This window comes from Podarcis liolepis, assembly GCF_965112155.1.
Source record: "Podarcis liolepis genome assembly, chromosome: 4".
Taxonomy (NCBI): Eukaryota; Metazoa; Chordata; class Lepidosauria; order Squamata; family Lacertidae; genus Podarcis; species Podarcis liolepis.
This window is the reverse complement of record NC_139558.1, coordinates 48707088-48722381: the sequence shown is the minus strand read 5'-3', so window position 1 is coordinate 48722381 and position 15294 is coordinate 48707088. Positions and strand designations below refer to the sequence as shown.

The window sequence follows — 15294 nt, the reverse complement described above, 5'->3', positions numbered from 1 at the left end:
AGGGAGACAGAGACGGCGGGCAGGGTTATTTGAAGGCTCGCCAGCCATTTTACCTTTCCCTTATTGACGGCCTTCCGCCGTCCTCCTCTCCCCGCCCCTCCCCGTCCCCAAACATCACTTATTCACAAGTTTTCCTGGCAAATGGCGGTAAAGAGTCGAAGTCACTGCGCTTTGCTTCGCGGTTGATGTGCAAAGGAGGCTGCTGCGGTCCGAAGCCTTGCGCACGGCGGTGGAGGAAACGACCGGCTGCTGCCAGAGGTTTTTGGATGCGCTGCCGGTCCGTGCACCGCCCCCTTTGAACCCCGATCTTCCAGGAAAACGAAGGCAAAGGCTGTCTGAAGCCACTCTCTCCCTTCGAAGCAGGGTCTCCCTGGCAAACGGCAGGAAAGTCCTTTCCTTTCCTGCGGCTACACAGCAGTTGGCTGGGCTTGTGGAGTCCTCGCTTCCCCTCTTCCTCCTGCTCTCGACATCTCACCCCTCACTTTTGCAATGCACACGGCTCCTTTCCCCGAGGCTTGGAGCTCCTGTTCCTTACAAAAGCCAAGGGAAAACAGGAGATGGGGAAAGATCGTTCTCTCTCTCTCCTTCCCGTCCCGTTTTGGTTTTATCCGAGTCTCGAGTCCTGAATCCCCCATTCCGGATGCCGTTGCCTGTGCCCAATCGATCGCGGCCGCCCCGTAATGCCTACACAGCGCTTTGTTTACATGAGAAGAAAGTCCGGATCGCGAAGGCGCACGTGACGGCGCAGGAAGCCTCCCGAGGAACGTGCGCAGACATAAGAAAGAGGAAGTTTAAAAGCCCCTGAAATAGCCACCCGACTGGTTCTTCTCTTTTTCCGCGCGCTGCTTCGGCAAACTTGGGCATCGTTCTGCGCGCCTCCGTTACGCACATGAGAAAATCGGGTTGGAGACGTCGCAGGCACATTGTGCTTAGCTTTGTGGCCAGACAAAATGCCACACGTCCCGGCTAAAGGTCAGCCGCCTTCCTCCCAGCCGTGGATACTTAGTTTGCTCTTTCCTACTTTGCTTAACAATCGTGCTTCAAGCTCTCTCGTACAACGTAGCTTCCCGCCACCTCTGCGCAACGGCGTGTTCAAATTTATGCCACCGTATTTTGCACGACCCCGTGCATGCTTATTCATAAATTCTTCTGTGTTCAAGGGGGCTTACTCCGAGGCAAGTGTGCACACAAGTGTGCAGCCTTGTTTAAAATAGTAAACTGCACTAATATCTTAAGGTTACAGTTGTAATACCGTAGGGCGAGGCCCGTTTAACACAGCGGGGCTTGGTTCAGACATAAGATAGGAAGGGCTTGGCCGATTCGAAATTGTAAATGGAAGAAAAGGTGGTTTGACTTAAAGGGAAGCCAGGACAGTGTAGTGCTTGGTGCAGACCAAGATGCTCCCTGAGTGACCTTGACACGCTCTGCCCTTTCCTTTGATCTTACCTCGCGCGATTGATGTGCGGCTAAAATTGGGGAACGTTTGCCACCTTGACCTCCTTGGAAGAGATATATAAATGCAATAAATACATTTCCAGTAATGTAGAGCCAGAAAGCGTGTAGTTGCCCCCGAGTTCAGGCTTTGAGTACATGTGCAGGCTCATGAATAGGCTAAGTGTACGTCGTGTCGTTATTGAAATATAGGAGAAAAGGCTGCCTCCCCATCAGATGCTCTGCAGCTTGTTTAGGGGAGACCTGAAACGGGCAGGGAGCTAGAGATGGGCAAACTATGTATGGTCTTGTTTTGATTACAGAGGAGGGCCTTCTCTGATTAACGCGAAAGCCCCGCTGGGTTAGCGCCATTCCCCCCTGACATTCGCCATCCACGTCCGCTTGCTCTACGGCTCCGACCCGCCTGCCGTGCAGCTGACGGCGGGCCTGTGGTTTATGCAGTGGAAAGTGGCCGGCTGCCAAAAGGAGCAGGAGGTGGAAAGAGGAAAGGCGCCAACAGGGAACTCGTGTGCGCTCGCGGCATTCGCTCTCCTTCCTGGCTCGCTGGAGTCCGGCTGGGGCTTACTCTCTTGGTTATTTTTCCTCCTTGCACCCTTTTTCGTGCCCTGGTTGGCAAGAAAGGCTACTTCGCCACCTTGAATGGCGGGAAAGAGGGCGGGAAAGAGAGGCCATCAACGCTCTCGGCATGGTTTCTCCGGACCCTCCTTCCCGGGGAGGCGAAGCGCAAAGCGCTGCGGCTGCTTCCCCTGGCCGCGGGCACCAGGTTTGTTGAGTTTGCGAAGGCAGGAGCGTGCGAGCAAAAGTTTGCTCCTGCGCCCGCCTCCAGTGGCTGCCAAGAGTCTGTTGCCGTTGCGAGGGCGATGCAAGCGGTTCCCTTTTTGAAAAGAGAGAGAGAACGAGAACGGGGAGGGCAGAGGAGGATCCAACAGCCAAGGAGGGCGCTGCGTGAATGCATTTGCCTCCCACCCAATGATGTGGAGTTGCGGCGGCTGCCAGTGGTGCCCGGAGAACTGGGTGTTCAGCCAGACACGCCGAGCGCCGGGGCCGCTTTTTTCTTTTCCTTTCGAGTCTGCTCTGTAACATGAGCGCAGCAGCTTGGGGGGGGGGGAGGAAGAGAGAGGAGGCTCCTCTCGGCTGCGGACACCGAGCAGGTTTTGCAGCGAAACCCCCGCCGTGCAGCTCCCCCCTTTTCCTCCCAGGCGAGCTTGACGGATTTGTCAGCCGGACACCTCCGGGGAGGAAATTCCGCGTGGCCTCTTTGGCGCTCGGAGCCTGCCTGCTGCTGCTGCTGCTGCCTTAGGTCACATTCTCGCGCAGCCAGCGAGCTCGCCTCGCTCGGCAGGAGGCGCGGCGCGATCCCCACCCCGGGGAGGAGGTTTTGCTTTCCGTCGCGGGCTGGTACGGTCGGAAGCTGCAGCTATGGCAGCTTCTAGCAACTCTGGCCGAGGTGCTGGCGCCCAGCTAGCAGCATATAAACGAGGTGGAGGGGGGGGGTGCTCTCCAAAGTAGCATGCGGGAGGGGGAGGCACCGAGGAGAGAGCTTTTTAATCAAGTTTTTTTTGCGGGGGGGGGAATCGTGAGATATGTGAAGTTCTGTTATTTTCTGTTGTCTCCTTCCTTACGTCCCCCCCCCTTCTATGAATAAAGCAAAAGAGTGTTACATAACGGGGAGATTCCCGAAGGTAGAAGGAGACTTGCGGGGACTCGGAAAAGCAAAGTGCCAAGCCCTGAATCGCTCCACGGAGGCGGAGAAACAGCCAGGGAGGTGGTTTATTTAATTTTCAGGACGAATTAGATAAAACTGCGGTCTTTAGTCCAACTCCAACTCTCTAGTGTAGCCGGAATCTCAGCTAAAGCATACACACTAATTCAATGTACTGATTTTTTTGGGGGTGGGGTGGGAAATAATCGCAATAAACACGAACAAACTTTAACAGCCACGGCCTACCCGCCCTCGTTATGCCCAAACCCCACTTCTTTGACAATGTCTCTCAGCGTGACTTTCTCAGACGCTTGTGCATTTTTATTTACACTATGCATTATATATGTCGCCTTTTATTAGCATGGTCAAGGCAGGCGATTAATACCTAGAGCTAACACCCAGTCCTGAACAGCCCCGATTCTGCGCGCACTTTCTGGGGACTAGGCCTCGCTAAAGACAAGCGGGACTTGGGTCTGTCTTGATTTCGATGCGGGGGGGAGGCACTCCTTTTCAGCCTGAGGGTCCCACCTGAAGGAGCCTTTCGGGGCCGGCGGTGGGCGAGGCCAGAGGCAAAAGGTGGCGGCGGTGGCTCCATGGATGTTACGGTAGCCTACATTCTAACCGCGCAAGAGTCAAAAGGTTTCTGTGTTCTATTTCTCTATAAAGTGCGTCAAGGCAAGCGAAGAGGCATTATCTTCTGTCAAGGACACATTAAAACCAGACAAAAGCGCTCCGAAGGGTTTGTGGGGGCAGGGCCAGTGGGGTGCGGCCTAAGGAGAGTGGGCTTCCCGTCCTCCATCCTTGTTTTAGTGGACCTCTTGGGATTTACCTTAAGGTAAGAGGGTAAAGGAAGGTTTGGGTAGTTACAGGGTAAACCAGTGCATGTCTACTCTAGTCCCAATGCGTTACTGGGGATTACTCCCGGGTAAACGAGTAGTGGGTAGGACTGCAGCCTTGAGCACATTTCTTTGATTTCACTGGGACTTGCGGGTGAAGCCTGCTCTGGACCGTAGATCCAAATGCTCGGGTTTAACTGAGCTGTGGATCCATTGCTCCGTAAGCGGAGTGGTTGCTTATATGTAACCTTCCAGGCTCACAGCCACAAAGCAGAGAGGGCTGCTGCTTTGCCAGCAACGTCTCCTCCTGGAGCCCGAAGGGTTAAAAGTCTGTTGCTTGTTGCAATGAAATTATGGCTGGCAGTGGCGCCGCTGTTTGTTCAACAGACCTCCACTTTTAAACAGTTCACAAAAAGTTCATCAGGGCGGCGGTGATTATAAACAACGTATGTATGCGCTGGGAAGCGCGACCCTGAAAACGAGCAGAAACGAGCAAACATCTCGCCTCGCCCACCTCCCGGGAAGGGATCGCGCGCGCTCGGTTGTACTTTTTGCACAGAACCGGCTCAGGCGCTGCGCGCTCCCGGCTGCTGCAACTCTTCTTCGGGCCTCCGAAAAGGCCTTTCTCTCCCAGCCCGCGGATCCCGTCTCCCTTTCGCCTCGTGTCGCTGGGATGCAGCGGCGACGCTCCAAAGGGGAATTTGGCAACTTCTTCTGTTGCAAAAGCTCCGCGGCAGACCTTAAGCAATCCCAGCCTCGCTCTGGGCCCCTTCTGTGCAAACACCTTTGCCCGGGGCGAGTTTCGCGGCGTGGACTAGCAAAGAGAGATGGTTGTCTTGCAGCAGAAGGCAACATAGTTTTCTTTTTCTCCTTGTTTTGTTGTTTTATTTTTAAATATGCAATGTAGCGCTTGGGGAGTTATCATAATCTGGGCCGATTATTTGGCAATTTGCCTTTGACCTTCCTCTCTTCCCAGTTTAGGAAACCTTTGCATTCAGGGCGTAGCTTCGTTTGCATATCTGCCTTTGGAAGCCATCGGCTCCCCTTCCCCACACAGCGCCCCAAGTACCTGGGGTCGACTCAGATCGCGCTCTTGGGGTCGACTTTTGCAGATCTCAGGAGCAACAGCCGATGGCAACCAACGATACATTTCCCCGCGAGGAAACCCAGAGCCTTAGCTCAGTTCCAGCCTATAAAAAGCAAGATTAGGCTCCCGGGCATGTCTCCTGCTTTTCAGAAAAGGGGTGGGGGAAAGGGGAGAGGGAGCGGCGTCCCCTCCCTCCGTGCAGACAGCCCTATCTCTTTGGACTTTGTGTCCCCTCCATTCCTTACAGATGAGGCAGCGCTCTGGGCGGCTACTAACCGTATGTAAAACTCTCAATCACTCTCCAGGCTGCGGCTGCTCCATTCGAAAACATTACGAGCCGTGCATCTGGAAAACACTAAATCTGGTCAGCAAAACCCGTCTTTCCCCTGGAACAACAACTTTTGAATGATAGGGCGATATTTCGTCCTAGCCTTTACTGGGGCGGTGGGGGGGATGCGAGGAGAAGGAAGGAGAGGAGAAGGGGCCAGTTCCTCTTCCTTGACAGCAATTGGGGTCAGCTCTTGCAAGCTAGCTGCTGCGGAGGGAGGGAGGGGACGGTGCCATTTCAGTAAAATATGTTCCGTGCGTGGGGATCTGCACAAAAGGCTTCTTCAAGGAGCTGGGAGGGGGAACAAGAAGGGCTCATGAAATGCTTGAGAGAACACAGGGCTTTCCTTGGCGCTTATACGGAGGTCCTCTGATCGTGGGTGGAGCATTTGTGCGCAAACGCAACCCAGGTTTTGCCTCCGCTCCGGTTTTAAGGGTTAATTCGTCTGTTTTGGAGCACGGGGGCTTTTAAACTGCGAGGCGTGCGTGCGTGCGTGGCGCTCTCCGCTGGCCTCTGCGTGGATAGGTCCGACCAGACCCCGGGGCTCCTCCACCGTTTACTCTCGGGTAATCCCACTGGGCTTGGTTGAGCCACAGGGGTTGAAGGGCTGCAGCAGTAGAGCCCGATCCTAATCGCATACGTACTTATATTGGATAGTGAATTAGTTTCAGTGGTGCTGTATCCCCAAGTTATTAACCGTGTGTAGGATGGCCCCTTATTAGGAATACACAGGTTAACGTCTCCATCCGTTCCGCGCGATCCTAAACGCGTTTAGCTTAGAAATGGGTCCCGATTTGTGCAGGGCGACTTCCTCGGTGGTAGCTACGTTAAGGATTGCACCCTAGTACGTCTCCGTTTAAAAAACCGAAAAAGCCAGGGAAGCCTCGCTTCTCTGCAGAAAAGCAATTTAGCGCAGCGCGTCCCGCGTTCGCCGTTCCTCCCCTTGGCGAGGCATTTTGTGCCTGCGCGCACTTTCCCCTCCCCTCCCTCCTTTTTGGTGAGAGGAAGAGCTGAAGGGGTATCCTGTGCATTAAAGGCTCCCCCTACTTATTAACCCAGCATTTAACAGCGGGATGCAGGCTGAAGCTCAGTCAAAAGAAACGACTGAACCTCCAAAGAGCAATTAAAATCCGGCACTGGAATAAATCACGCGCCGCGATAATCGTGTTAATAAAACGCAGCTTGTCCTGACACTTCACTCATGCAGCAAACTAGAATTTAATGCGGGCGGAGATGGCGCGTTCGGGAGGGAAGAAAGGCAGGCGAGGCCCTTCTGTTGCTGGACGCGAAAATCCGGTTGCCTTTCACCTGCCTTCCCTGTTGCACGCAGCGCCGATCCTTTCGGACTGCTAATGCTTCTCCAGTGAGCCCGCTAATGATTTCTTTCCCTGGAGTGAGCAGGCGTCATTGAATTACTGAAAGCACTCAAAGCAGCGGCGGCGCAACAACAGCAGCAGCAGCTCCAATGGTGGAAGCCACCAGGGTTGGGTTACTTAATCAAATCAAGGGCTGGGGATCTCACCAACCTACTTAATGTTTTTTCTCTCTCCCCTTAACCCTTTTCTGGGCTGGGAGACGAACTTCTAGGAAAATGGTTGCCCTGTTCAAAATAGGAGCTCTTGTTTGTCTCTGGCATTCTACTTCAGCTTGTTTTCAGAGATAGAAACTTCATTTGAAGTGGAAACTGACATTTGACACCTTGCTTTTTTGCTTTTTTAAAAAAGTGAATGTTAGGATATCACTCTGCCTTCAGTCTGGCCCTGTTCCCACTCCCAGGCTGTGTTTTCATATTTGGATTTCCTCCTTGCTAAAGTTATCTCTTCAAACACAACCCAGTTCTTTTGTGCACTGGGTAAGATCCCGCCAATGTTGAGCCCTGCTTTGTGAATAAATGAAAACCTGTGGGAATTTGTCCTGCTTAATTTTGGTTGGATCTCCCCCATTATTTGGATTTAAAGTTTCATTGAAACTTACTTCAACATAATGGGGACAATCAGGCTTAGGAAGTACATTTAGTGACCCTAGGTACCATTGATTTCAGAGGGATGGGGGTGTCGCAATTGCCGCTGGATCACACACACTGGTTGAGCTACACGTGGAAAAGAACATCCACTGGTGTCTGTATCAATGTAAATGATATATTGCTGTTTACGAAGGGTTAAACACACAGACAGAATTATGCCGCCAAAGTCGAGTACTCTTACATCCTGTAGAAGTTACGCAGATGCACAACACTCCCAGTGAATTTATTTATTTATTGCATTTATTTCCTACCTTTCCCCCCAAGGAGCTCAAGGTGGTATATGCATGGTTCTCTCTCTCCTCATTTAACAACAACCCTGTGAGATAGGTTAGGGTGAGATAAGAAAGTGAGTGCCCAAGTGAGCTTCATGGCCAAGTGGGGATTGGAACCCAGGTTTCCCACTCAGACAATCTCACCACAACAATGCACTAGACTCTATGTGAAATCAATAGGATGCAAAAGCATTTTCTTTTGGGTGGGTTTTTGCTGGTCCTGTTTCCTTACTAAGTTTTATGGGTATATTGTTGTGTGTGTGTGTTTTTGTTTTTGCAAAAGTCCCTACTTTTTTTGTATGCCACCTTAAGCAATTTTAATCAGTAGTGTGGTAACTAAACACTATAATGTCCCAGTTGGTTTTCATTTGCTTGTCTGTGTGCACCATGAATTCCTGAGATGTAATTCGCTTGAGGATCAAGCAAATATCTCTGGCTTCATTACAAGTAAGGTCTGCTTTGCTGATGGGTGTGTAATTGTTTTTATTTCGAATTAAACTCAATGGGAGTAGCATTCTTCCCCCGTCCCTCACAACGTTCGATTTATAGCGTTTCTGACCAGTGTATTCCCTCAACTTCCTACTTTTTGTTACATGTGTTTTAACTCTGGCTGCTCACGACCTTGTACCAAGCCTATATTCCTTGTTAATTATCTCGAGGGAGACCGGTGATTCCACTATGATGTCTGCCCTTCCTCCCCGGTCAATCTTCTCAACTTCTTTTTTTTCTTTCCCACCAATTAGATTATACACACGTGTGAAGAACAGCCTCTGTTTTAAGGTGAAGTCATGCTTTCTGCAACTCCCCTGTATGGCAACGTTCATAGCTGGATGAGCAATGAGAGAGTCCGTATGTGTGGGATTAACGAAGAGAGGTAAATATTTTAAGTTTTGGGAAAGTTAAACCACGCGGTGTTTCTGGAGAAGGGGGTTTCAGCGTTAATTTGTCTTAGCGTATAGCTTTTTTTTAATAGCTTGCATGGAGATAACTCATGGAGAGCTCTTTTATGAGACAAGAGTTGGAGAAGAGAGATGTTATGGGCGCAGACTCTCCCTTCGTGTACTGTTTTAACAATCAGTGTTGCTCAGGAAACCAGAAGGGGGCTTATAAAAGATTAGCTCCCAAAGTCACCTCTTCCTCACATATATTACATACATTCTCTCCCAATCTTCAGTGTATTTACTGGAAAGCAAACGTCTGTGATTTTTAATGAAACTTATTTCATGGCATGCGTGCTTAAGGTTGTCCCTGTAAGTTTATTATTTTATATTTGTGAAAAAGACAAGAACAACATGGATTCAGGTTTTTAATTTTAATTGGTCCACATTACGTGGCCTGCAACTTAAGATAATTTGCCCAGCAATTAGATATTTCTATAACTTTCCACAAACTAGCACAAAGGTCAGAGTTTGGCCCCAGTTCAGAAACCATTCGTCATTCTTCATTGAAATGAATGGGGCAAGTTAGTCATGATTAATCTAAGCCACATTCGCTGCAATGAGACAAAGCAAGGCTAACTTTCTCTGGATTGGGGCCTTGTAAAAGCACACCAAATACAGTTTTTTAAAGAGTCTTTACAAAATAGTGGACAACGCTATAATTTTTTACTTCTAATTATTAAAATGAAGCAAGCACACTGCTTGTGTTTGCAAGTACTTTTGGTCAGAGTTGTGCCCTATAGAAAATAAAATCAGGACACCATCGGGTCATTTAATAACTTTCTCAGTTTTCAAAACAGCACATGAAAATTATGAGTTACGAGACACTGAGGGGGAATGCCATGGCTGTGTATATTGTTATCAAATGTCAAAGGAAGGAGGTGCACATAAGCAAAATGCTATTGTTCTGTTTCTATCCAATTGTATCCTGTGGCTATTCTAGTAGGTGTGGGTTGTAACAATAATAGCTGGAAACAGGGCAAAAATGTGGGTGTTGCTTTTACTTTAAAAATTGATAGTGCCACCACTTTAAATATCCTTCTGGGTAATGATGGAACTTCCCTTCTGCTGTATGTCAGCAATTGTGTCCCTGGGATTTGAAAGTTGGCACTGAGGTGCATTCTTTTATCTGTGTTTTCTGTGATAACAAGTCCCTGAGCTGCTACGCTGCTAACACACAGATGTATGGTTCCTTCTTCAGCATTGAACAGCTGACATTTGTATGATATTAGAAGTGTGTGGGTTTTTCCTGTCTCTGTCTATGTGTGTGTGTGTGTGTGTGTGTGTGTGTGTGTATAAATGATACTATACAGGGTTGTTTGTTTCTAAATAAAGAGTATTTACCACCACGTATTGCTTTAGCAAAACTCCTTAACTGGAAATAAAGTCCAAAAACATTTTTTCATCCCTGAACTCTATAGAGAGAGAAAAAGCCCAATTAGAAGGCAAAACTGTTAATTTTCTTCTGCACTGATGTATTGATAAAGGTAATTTAATAGAAACACTGCAGTCAGATCAAAATGTCAAATCATTAACGTTGTGTCTGTAAGTCACTTTTTAAAAATATCTCTTGAAAATAGGAAAATCCCAGTTAATGATGGAGATGCTTCGAAAAGCAGGTTGGAATTAAGGGAAGAAAATCACCTGAACCACAGTGTGGTAAGAAACTGATAGTTCCGTTTGATGACAAAAGGTTTTTCACTGGATTTTTGTGCTATGGCTTCCGTTTCAAATAACTATTTGGGACTAATGAAAGTTGCTGATAATCAGAGGTGGCATTCAAATATTAGGTTACAGTTGCATCCTTTTGTATATATTTCTGGTATCTGAGTCTTAAGCATTTTTTACTTCGTCATATGCTTAATAGCACATCATGAACACACTAAGTCATGATTGCTCTAAATAACATCGCTTGGCATATTTCAATTAGCCTTCTGAAAATTTCAGTGACTGACAGCTGGTAGCCTTGGGTGGACAGAATGGGGTGTGTGAGCCTTTGCTATAGTTTCAGTGTCTAGAGAGGAACCACCTAAAGATGATCCTAAGGATGTCACAGGCTCCTTGAAAGAATGGTGGGATATAAGTATAATAAAATTGGAAGAACTAGAACTAGTATAATCTGCAGTTTGGGGCTGGCTGAGTGCTTAGGAATGAGATTTGAGGGAAAGTGCCCCAGGGCCAATGCTTTTATTCTAGAAAAAAAGGTGTTGGGGCTGCGTACCCCTGAGTACCCCCGGGAAAAAGCACTGCCCAGGGCTGTTGTTTTTTCTTGGGGCTTAGAAAGATTGTGGAGCCTACACCTTTGCCTGTTTTCACTGTAGTGTGTTTTGCTTCCTAGAATTGGGTAGCCTACTTTCTCTCATCTTGTGTAGGAGCAAACATTTGGAACAAAGGAGAGACCAGTGTTGTTGTTTCTTCTTCTTCTTCTTCTTCTTCTTCTTCTTCTTCTTCTTCTTCTTCTTCCAACTTATACACCACCCTATACGCAGAGGTCTCATGTAATACAGCTACATGACGTGATCTTGCTTTCTCCTTTCCCGCAAGCTTCTCTTTGTTCATATGAGGATGCTGGGAAAGGCAGCAGTTTAGCTCCTCTGCTGGCCTGTGAAAGTTATTAACAGTACAATGCTATATGTGTCTACTTGGAAGTCAGCCCCATTGAGTTCAATGGGACTTTCTCCCAGGTAAGTATATATGGGATTGCAGCCTAAATATCACTTATTTTGGCTATCAATAAGCAGAGGAACAGAAGTAAAAAAAGACTCAGCGTCATTATTTGATTTAAATGATTTTTGGAGTATAAATAACTTTGCATCTGAGGGACCCCCCCCCATAAGCATACCTTATGAAATGTCCCTAGTTGGAAGCGAGTACACACATGGTTCTGGAAATCAGTTTTTTTTTAATGGGACAGTTGGTTGAGTAGATGTTTTGCTAAGTATGAAAGGATCTAGAGACCTATTAAACTAATCTTACTGAAAAAATAATAATCAAACTTGGCAGGTCTCAGACTCCACAGACAGAAGAATGAAGCAGGCTAAAAATTTAAAATTTGATTTACTTTATTCCTCTGCATTTATCGGTTTAATCAGCCCACATTAGTTTTTCACAATGAAAACAATGTATTTGCTTCCTTTTGTTTCCTGCAATGTTTTTTTTTTAAAGTACCTGTAGCCTCGAATAGTACTTGACTAAATGCCAAAGTCACCTCTCTCTTATTTCACAAAGGTGGATGCCACGGCAGTGCATCGCATTGACAGCCTTGCAGCTCTGAGCATGGACCGGTCTGGACTTATGCGGGAAGGGCTTAGAGTCCCCAGCAGTATTGTCTATTCCAGTTTATGTGGACTTGGCTCAGACAAGCCCCGGGATGCTACAAGTGCTATTGCTGGCCTTGGATTTGCTCCTGAAAGAAATCCAGAGATGCAGTTCAAGTCTAATCCCACTGAAGCAATTGAAAATGCAGCTGGAAAACCCCCAAATGGCTTCAGTGCTATGTACAAAACGCCACCTGGAATACAAAAAAGTTCGCTTCCAACTGGGGAGACCTTAGGCTTGGACAGAAGCTCAAGTGACAAACCGAGTCCTCTCAATGTCAATGGTGCTAGTTACCTAAGGCTACCCTGGGTAAATCCTTACATGGAGGGTGCTATTTATCCTTTTCTCGAATCACCAAATAAGTATTCGTTGAACATGTATAAGGCCTTGCTACCTCAGCAGTCCAATTACAGCTTGCCACAGCATCTGACCTACTCGCCCGTATGTACAAATGGTGAACGTTTTTTATACTTGCCACCTTCTCATTACGTTGCTCCCCACATTCCGTCATCGTTAGCTTCACCAATGAGGATCTCTGCTGCAACCGCAGCTCCAGCTATTCCCCCTCTAGGACACTGTCCAGAAAAGAGCTTGTCTTGGAAGATGGGAGTTGGACCCGGAACTCCTGTAGACTCTCATGCCTATCCACATATCCAGAACAGCAAGCCTCCCAGAGTCCCATCTGCAAAGCCAGCGGCTAGTAATATGCCCACAGACCCCACTGTTCTCTTGTCTCATTCACCGAGACCATCACCTAGAGTTCACCTTCCGACGCAGGTTGGGGACGCTTACTCGGAGTTTCAGAAACACCTTTCCAGGATTTCGACGTCTCCTTCTTCAGTTACACTCCCAAAGCCATACGTGAATGTAAGCAATGAGTTTCCTCCAAGAGTCTCCGGGGGGAAAGCTCCTAAAACACATGACCCAGGCGAAATCACTCAGCAGCCTACAGTGCATGCAAGGAAAACAGGTCACGACAGGAAGGACAGCAGATCCCCTCCACTGTTAGAAAAACAACAGACTGTTACCAAAGAGATTATAGACAAACCATTGGATTTGTCATCAAAAGTTGTTGACATGGAGACAACCAAATCTGATCATGTTAAGAAAATGGCGCCAACTGTGCTGGTTCATAGCAGGGCCGGAAGTGGCTTGGTTTTACCTGGAGGTGATCTTCCAAAAGAAACCATTTCTCCTGGAAGCGGTTGCCCTGTCTATAGACCTGAAATAATCAGCACGGCGCCTTCCTCCTGGGTTGTTCCAGGTCCCAATGAAGATAACGGTGGTAAAAACATGCAGTTGAAAAACAAAGCATTGGACTGGGTGACGCCACAACAGCGGAGTTCTTCTTGCCCTAGGATGGGGGGTACAGAAGCAGTTGTCAGTAATATTTCAGGGTCTGTGTCAAGCGGGGGTCGCCCAGCATCTGCTTCTCCTGCTCCAAATGCCAATGTCGATTGCCCTAAGACGACTAGCTCCGTAGAGACCACTGCATCTGTCATACAGCACATAGGACAACCTGTAGCAGCAGCATCTTCAAAGCATAGTAATAAGGCAGCTAAATGCAATAATCCAGAACCTATCTTCAAAGCAAATGAGAACACCCTTGCACCAACTTCCATATTTTTCCCTCCCAATGATGCGTTCCGATCTCCACCATTGCCCTATCCGAGAAGCTATCTCCCATATCCAGTTCCAGAAGGCTTAGCTATAGGCCCTTTGTCTCTACATGGGAAAGGACCTGTATATCCTCACCCTGTTCTGTTACCCAATGGGAGTCTTTTCCCTGGACATTTAGCTCCCAAACCTACCATTCCATACAGCCTGCCAGCCAGCCGAGGTGAGTTCATGACCTACCAGGATGCTTTGGGCATGGGTATGGTACACCCAATGCTGTTACCCCATACAGCTTTGGAGCTGAAAGATGAGAAATCGGAAAGGAGGTCTAGATCGCATGAACGGCTCCGTTATGAAGACCCTGCCTTGAGAAACCGATTGCCCGAGATGCTGGAAACCAGCACAAAACTACATTTTGAAGTACCTGCAGACAGAAACGTGAAATTGCACCAAAGTTCAAGTCATGGTAAAAATACTACCAAAAGTGACAAGCACCTGTTTGCAGAACCAAGAGAGGAGCAAGATGTGAAAGGTGAAACGAACCTGACGAAACCTAGCTTTCCTGTTGAAAGCAGTAATCAAGCAAGCGACCCCACAAAGCACAAGGTAGAACAAGGCTTCCCCCACAGAGACTTCATTGTGATGAGAGAAGACTGTGGGAGAAGCAATTTCCATGAAGTTTATAACTTCAAGCAAGCCCAGAGCCCACACCCATCAATGTTCAACTTAAGGAAAGAGGACCTTTCCTTGAGCCAGAATAGGGAGAGGTTAACGGTTCCCACTTCCTCTGTGTTCTTGGAGGCTGCTCACGGAAACGATGGCCTAGCTATGTCCTTTTGCAAAATGCCAGATGATGCTAAACAGCTTTGTATGGGAAACACGCAGTCAAGTATGGAAGTCAGTCAGGCATACGCCAAAGAGGGAACTGAGGGCGCGGAACCTAATGATGGCAAATTCCTGAAACCTAAGCCATCTAACCTGGCAAAGAGAATCGCAAACTCTGCTGGTTACGTAGGTGATCGATTCAAGTGTGTTACGACAGAACTGTATGCAGATTCTAGCCAACTTAGTCGAGAACAGCGGGCTCTGCAGGTGAGTTCTGAGGCTTAACTACCAAAGCAGTTTTTAAAAAAAACACAGTTCACAGTTGAGAATGAAATATGTACAACTCTATAAGTCTATCTTGAACTTAACTAGCAGTGGTAATCTTGTGTATATCGGGTTCTGCTATGAAGCCAGGGGTATTGGAGCGTTAATAGATAAGAATTATATGTAGTTAATTGGTGTAACAAATAATTAAATCTCATAAGCATAACATGTAGTAGTGAAAGGAAGCTGAAGAATGCATGACATGTTTGTTTTTAAAGGTAGTTTGCTATAGCTTGCCTGTGTTTGGCTAGCACTATTAAATACCAAAGGAAAGGCAGAAGTTCTGATGATTATTTCATACAGGACATTTGATTAAAAAGGAGTAGCAGCCATATGTTAGCCGGTTTAATGCAACTTCTTTACCAAGCAGAAATGTAGCTTAAAGGAATAGAAGCTGTAGTGAATTTGACGTTGAATGATGGCAAGTATTGTAGGTTATTTTTTAGATTTGTGAAAGAATGAGTTAAGCCAAATTGTTTTGCGTTGTTAAAAAAAGAAAGAATTAGTTGATGCTTATAAAAATGGATGAAATTATCTAAAATTTAAATGATCCATTGAGTGCCCATTTTAAT

General features: G+C 47.4%; 1 protein-coding gene across 26 annotated transcripts in view; it reads left to right on the top strand.

Moving 5' to 3' along the window:
• The window catches only part of BCOR (BCL6 corepressor), an 86526-nt gene that overhangs the window by 32207 nt on the left and 39025 nt on the right, over nucleotides 1-15294 (top strand). For 18 of the 26 annotated variants that reach the window (XM_083498365.1, XM_083498352.1, XM_083498360.1 and 15 more), the window contains exons 2-4: nucleotides 8444-8574; nucleotides 10219-10297; nucleotides 11867-14665. In XM_083498365.1, coding sequence (XP_083354491.1) covers nucleotides 8489-8574; nucleotides 10219-10297; nucleotides 11867-14665 — 2964 coding nt within the window. In that variant the 5' untranslated portion in view covers nucleotides 8444-8488. Of the gene's footprint in view, nucleotides 1-1965; nucleotides 2216-5307; nucleotides 5442-8443; nucleotides 8575-10218; nucleotides 10298-11866; nucleotides 14666-15294 lie in introns of those variants that run through there. The other 8 variants (XM_083498359.1, XM_083498364.1, XM_083498361.1 and 5 more) reach the window with 7 other exon arrangements.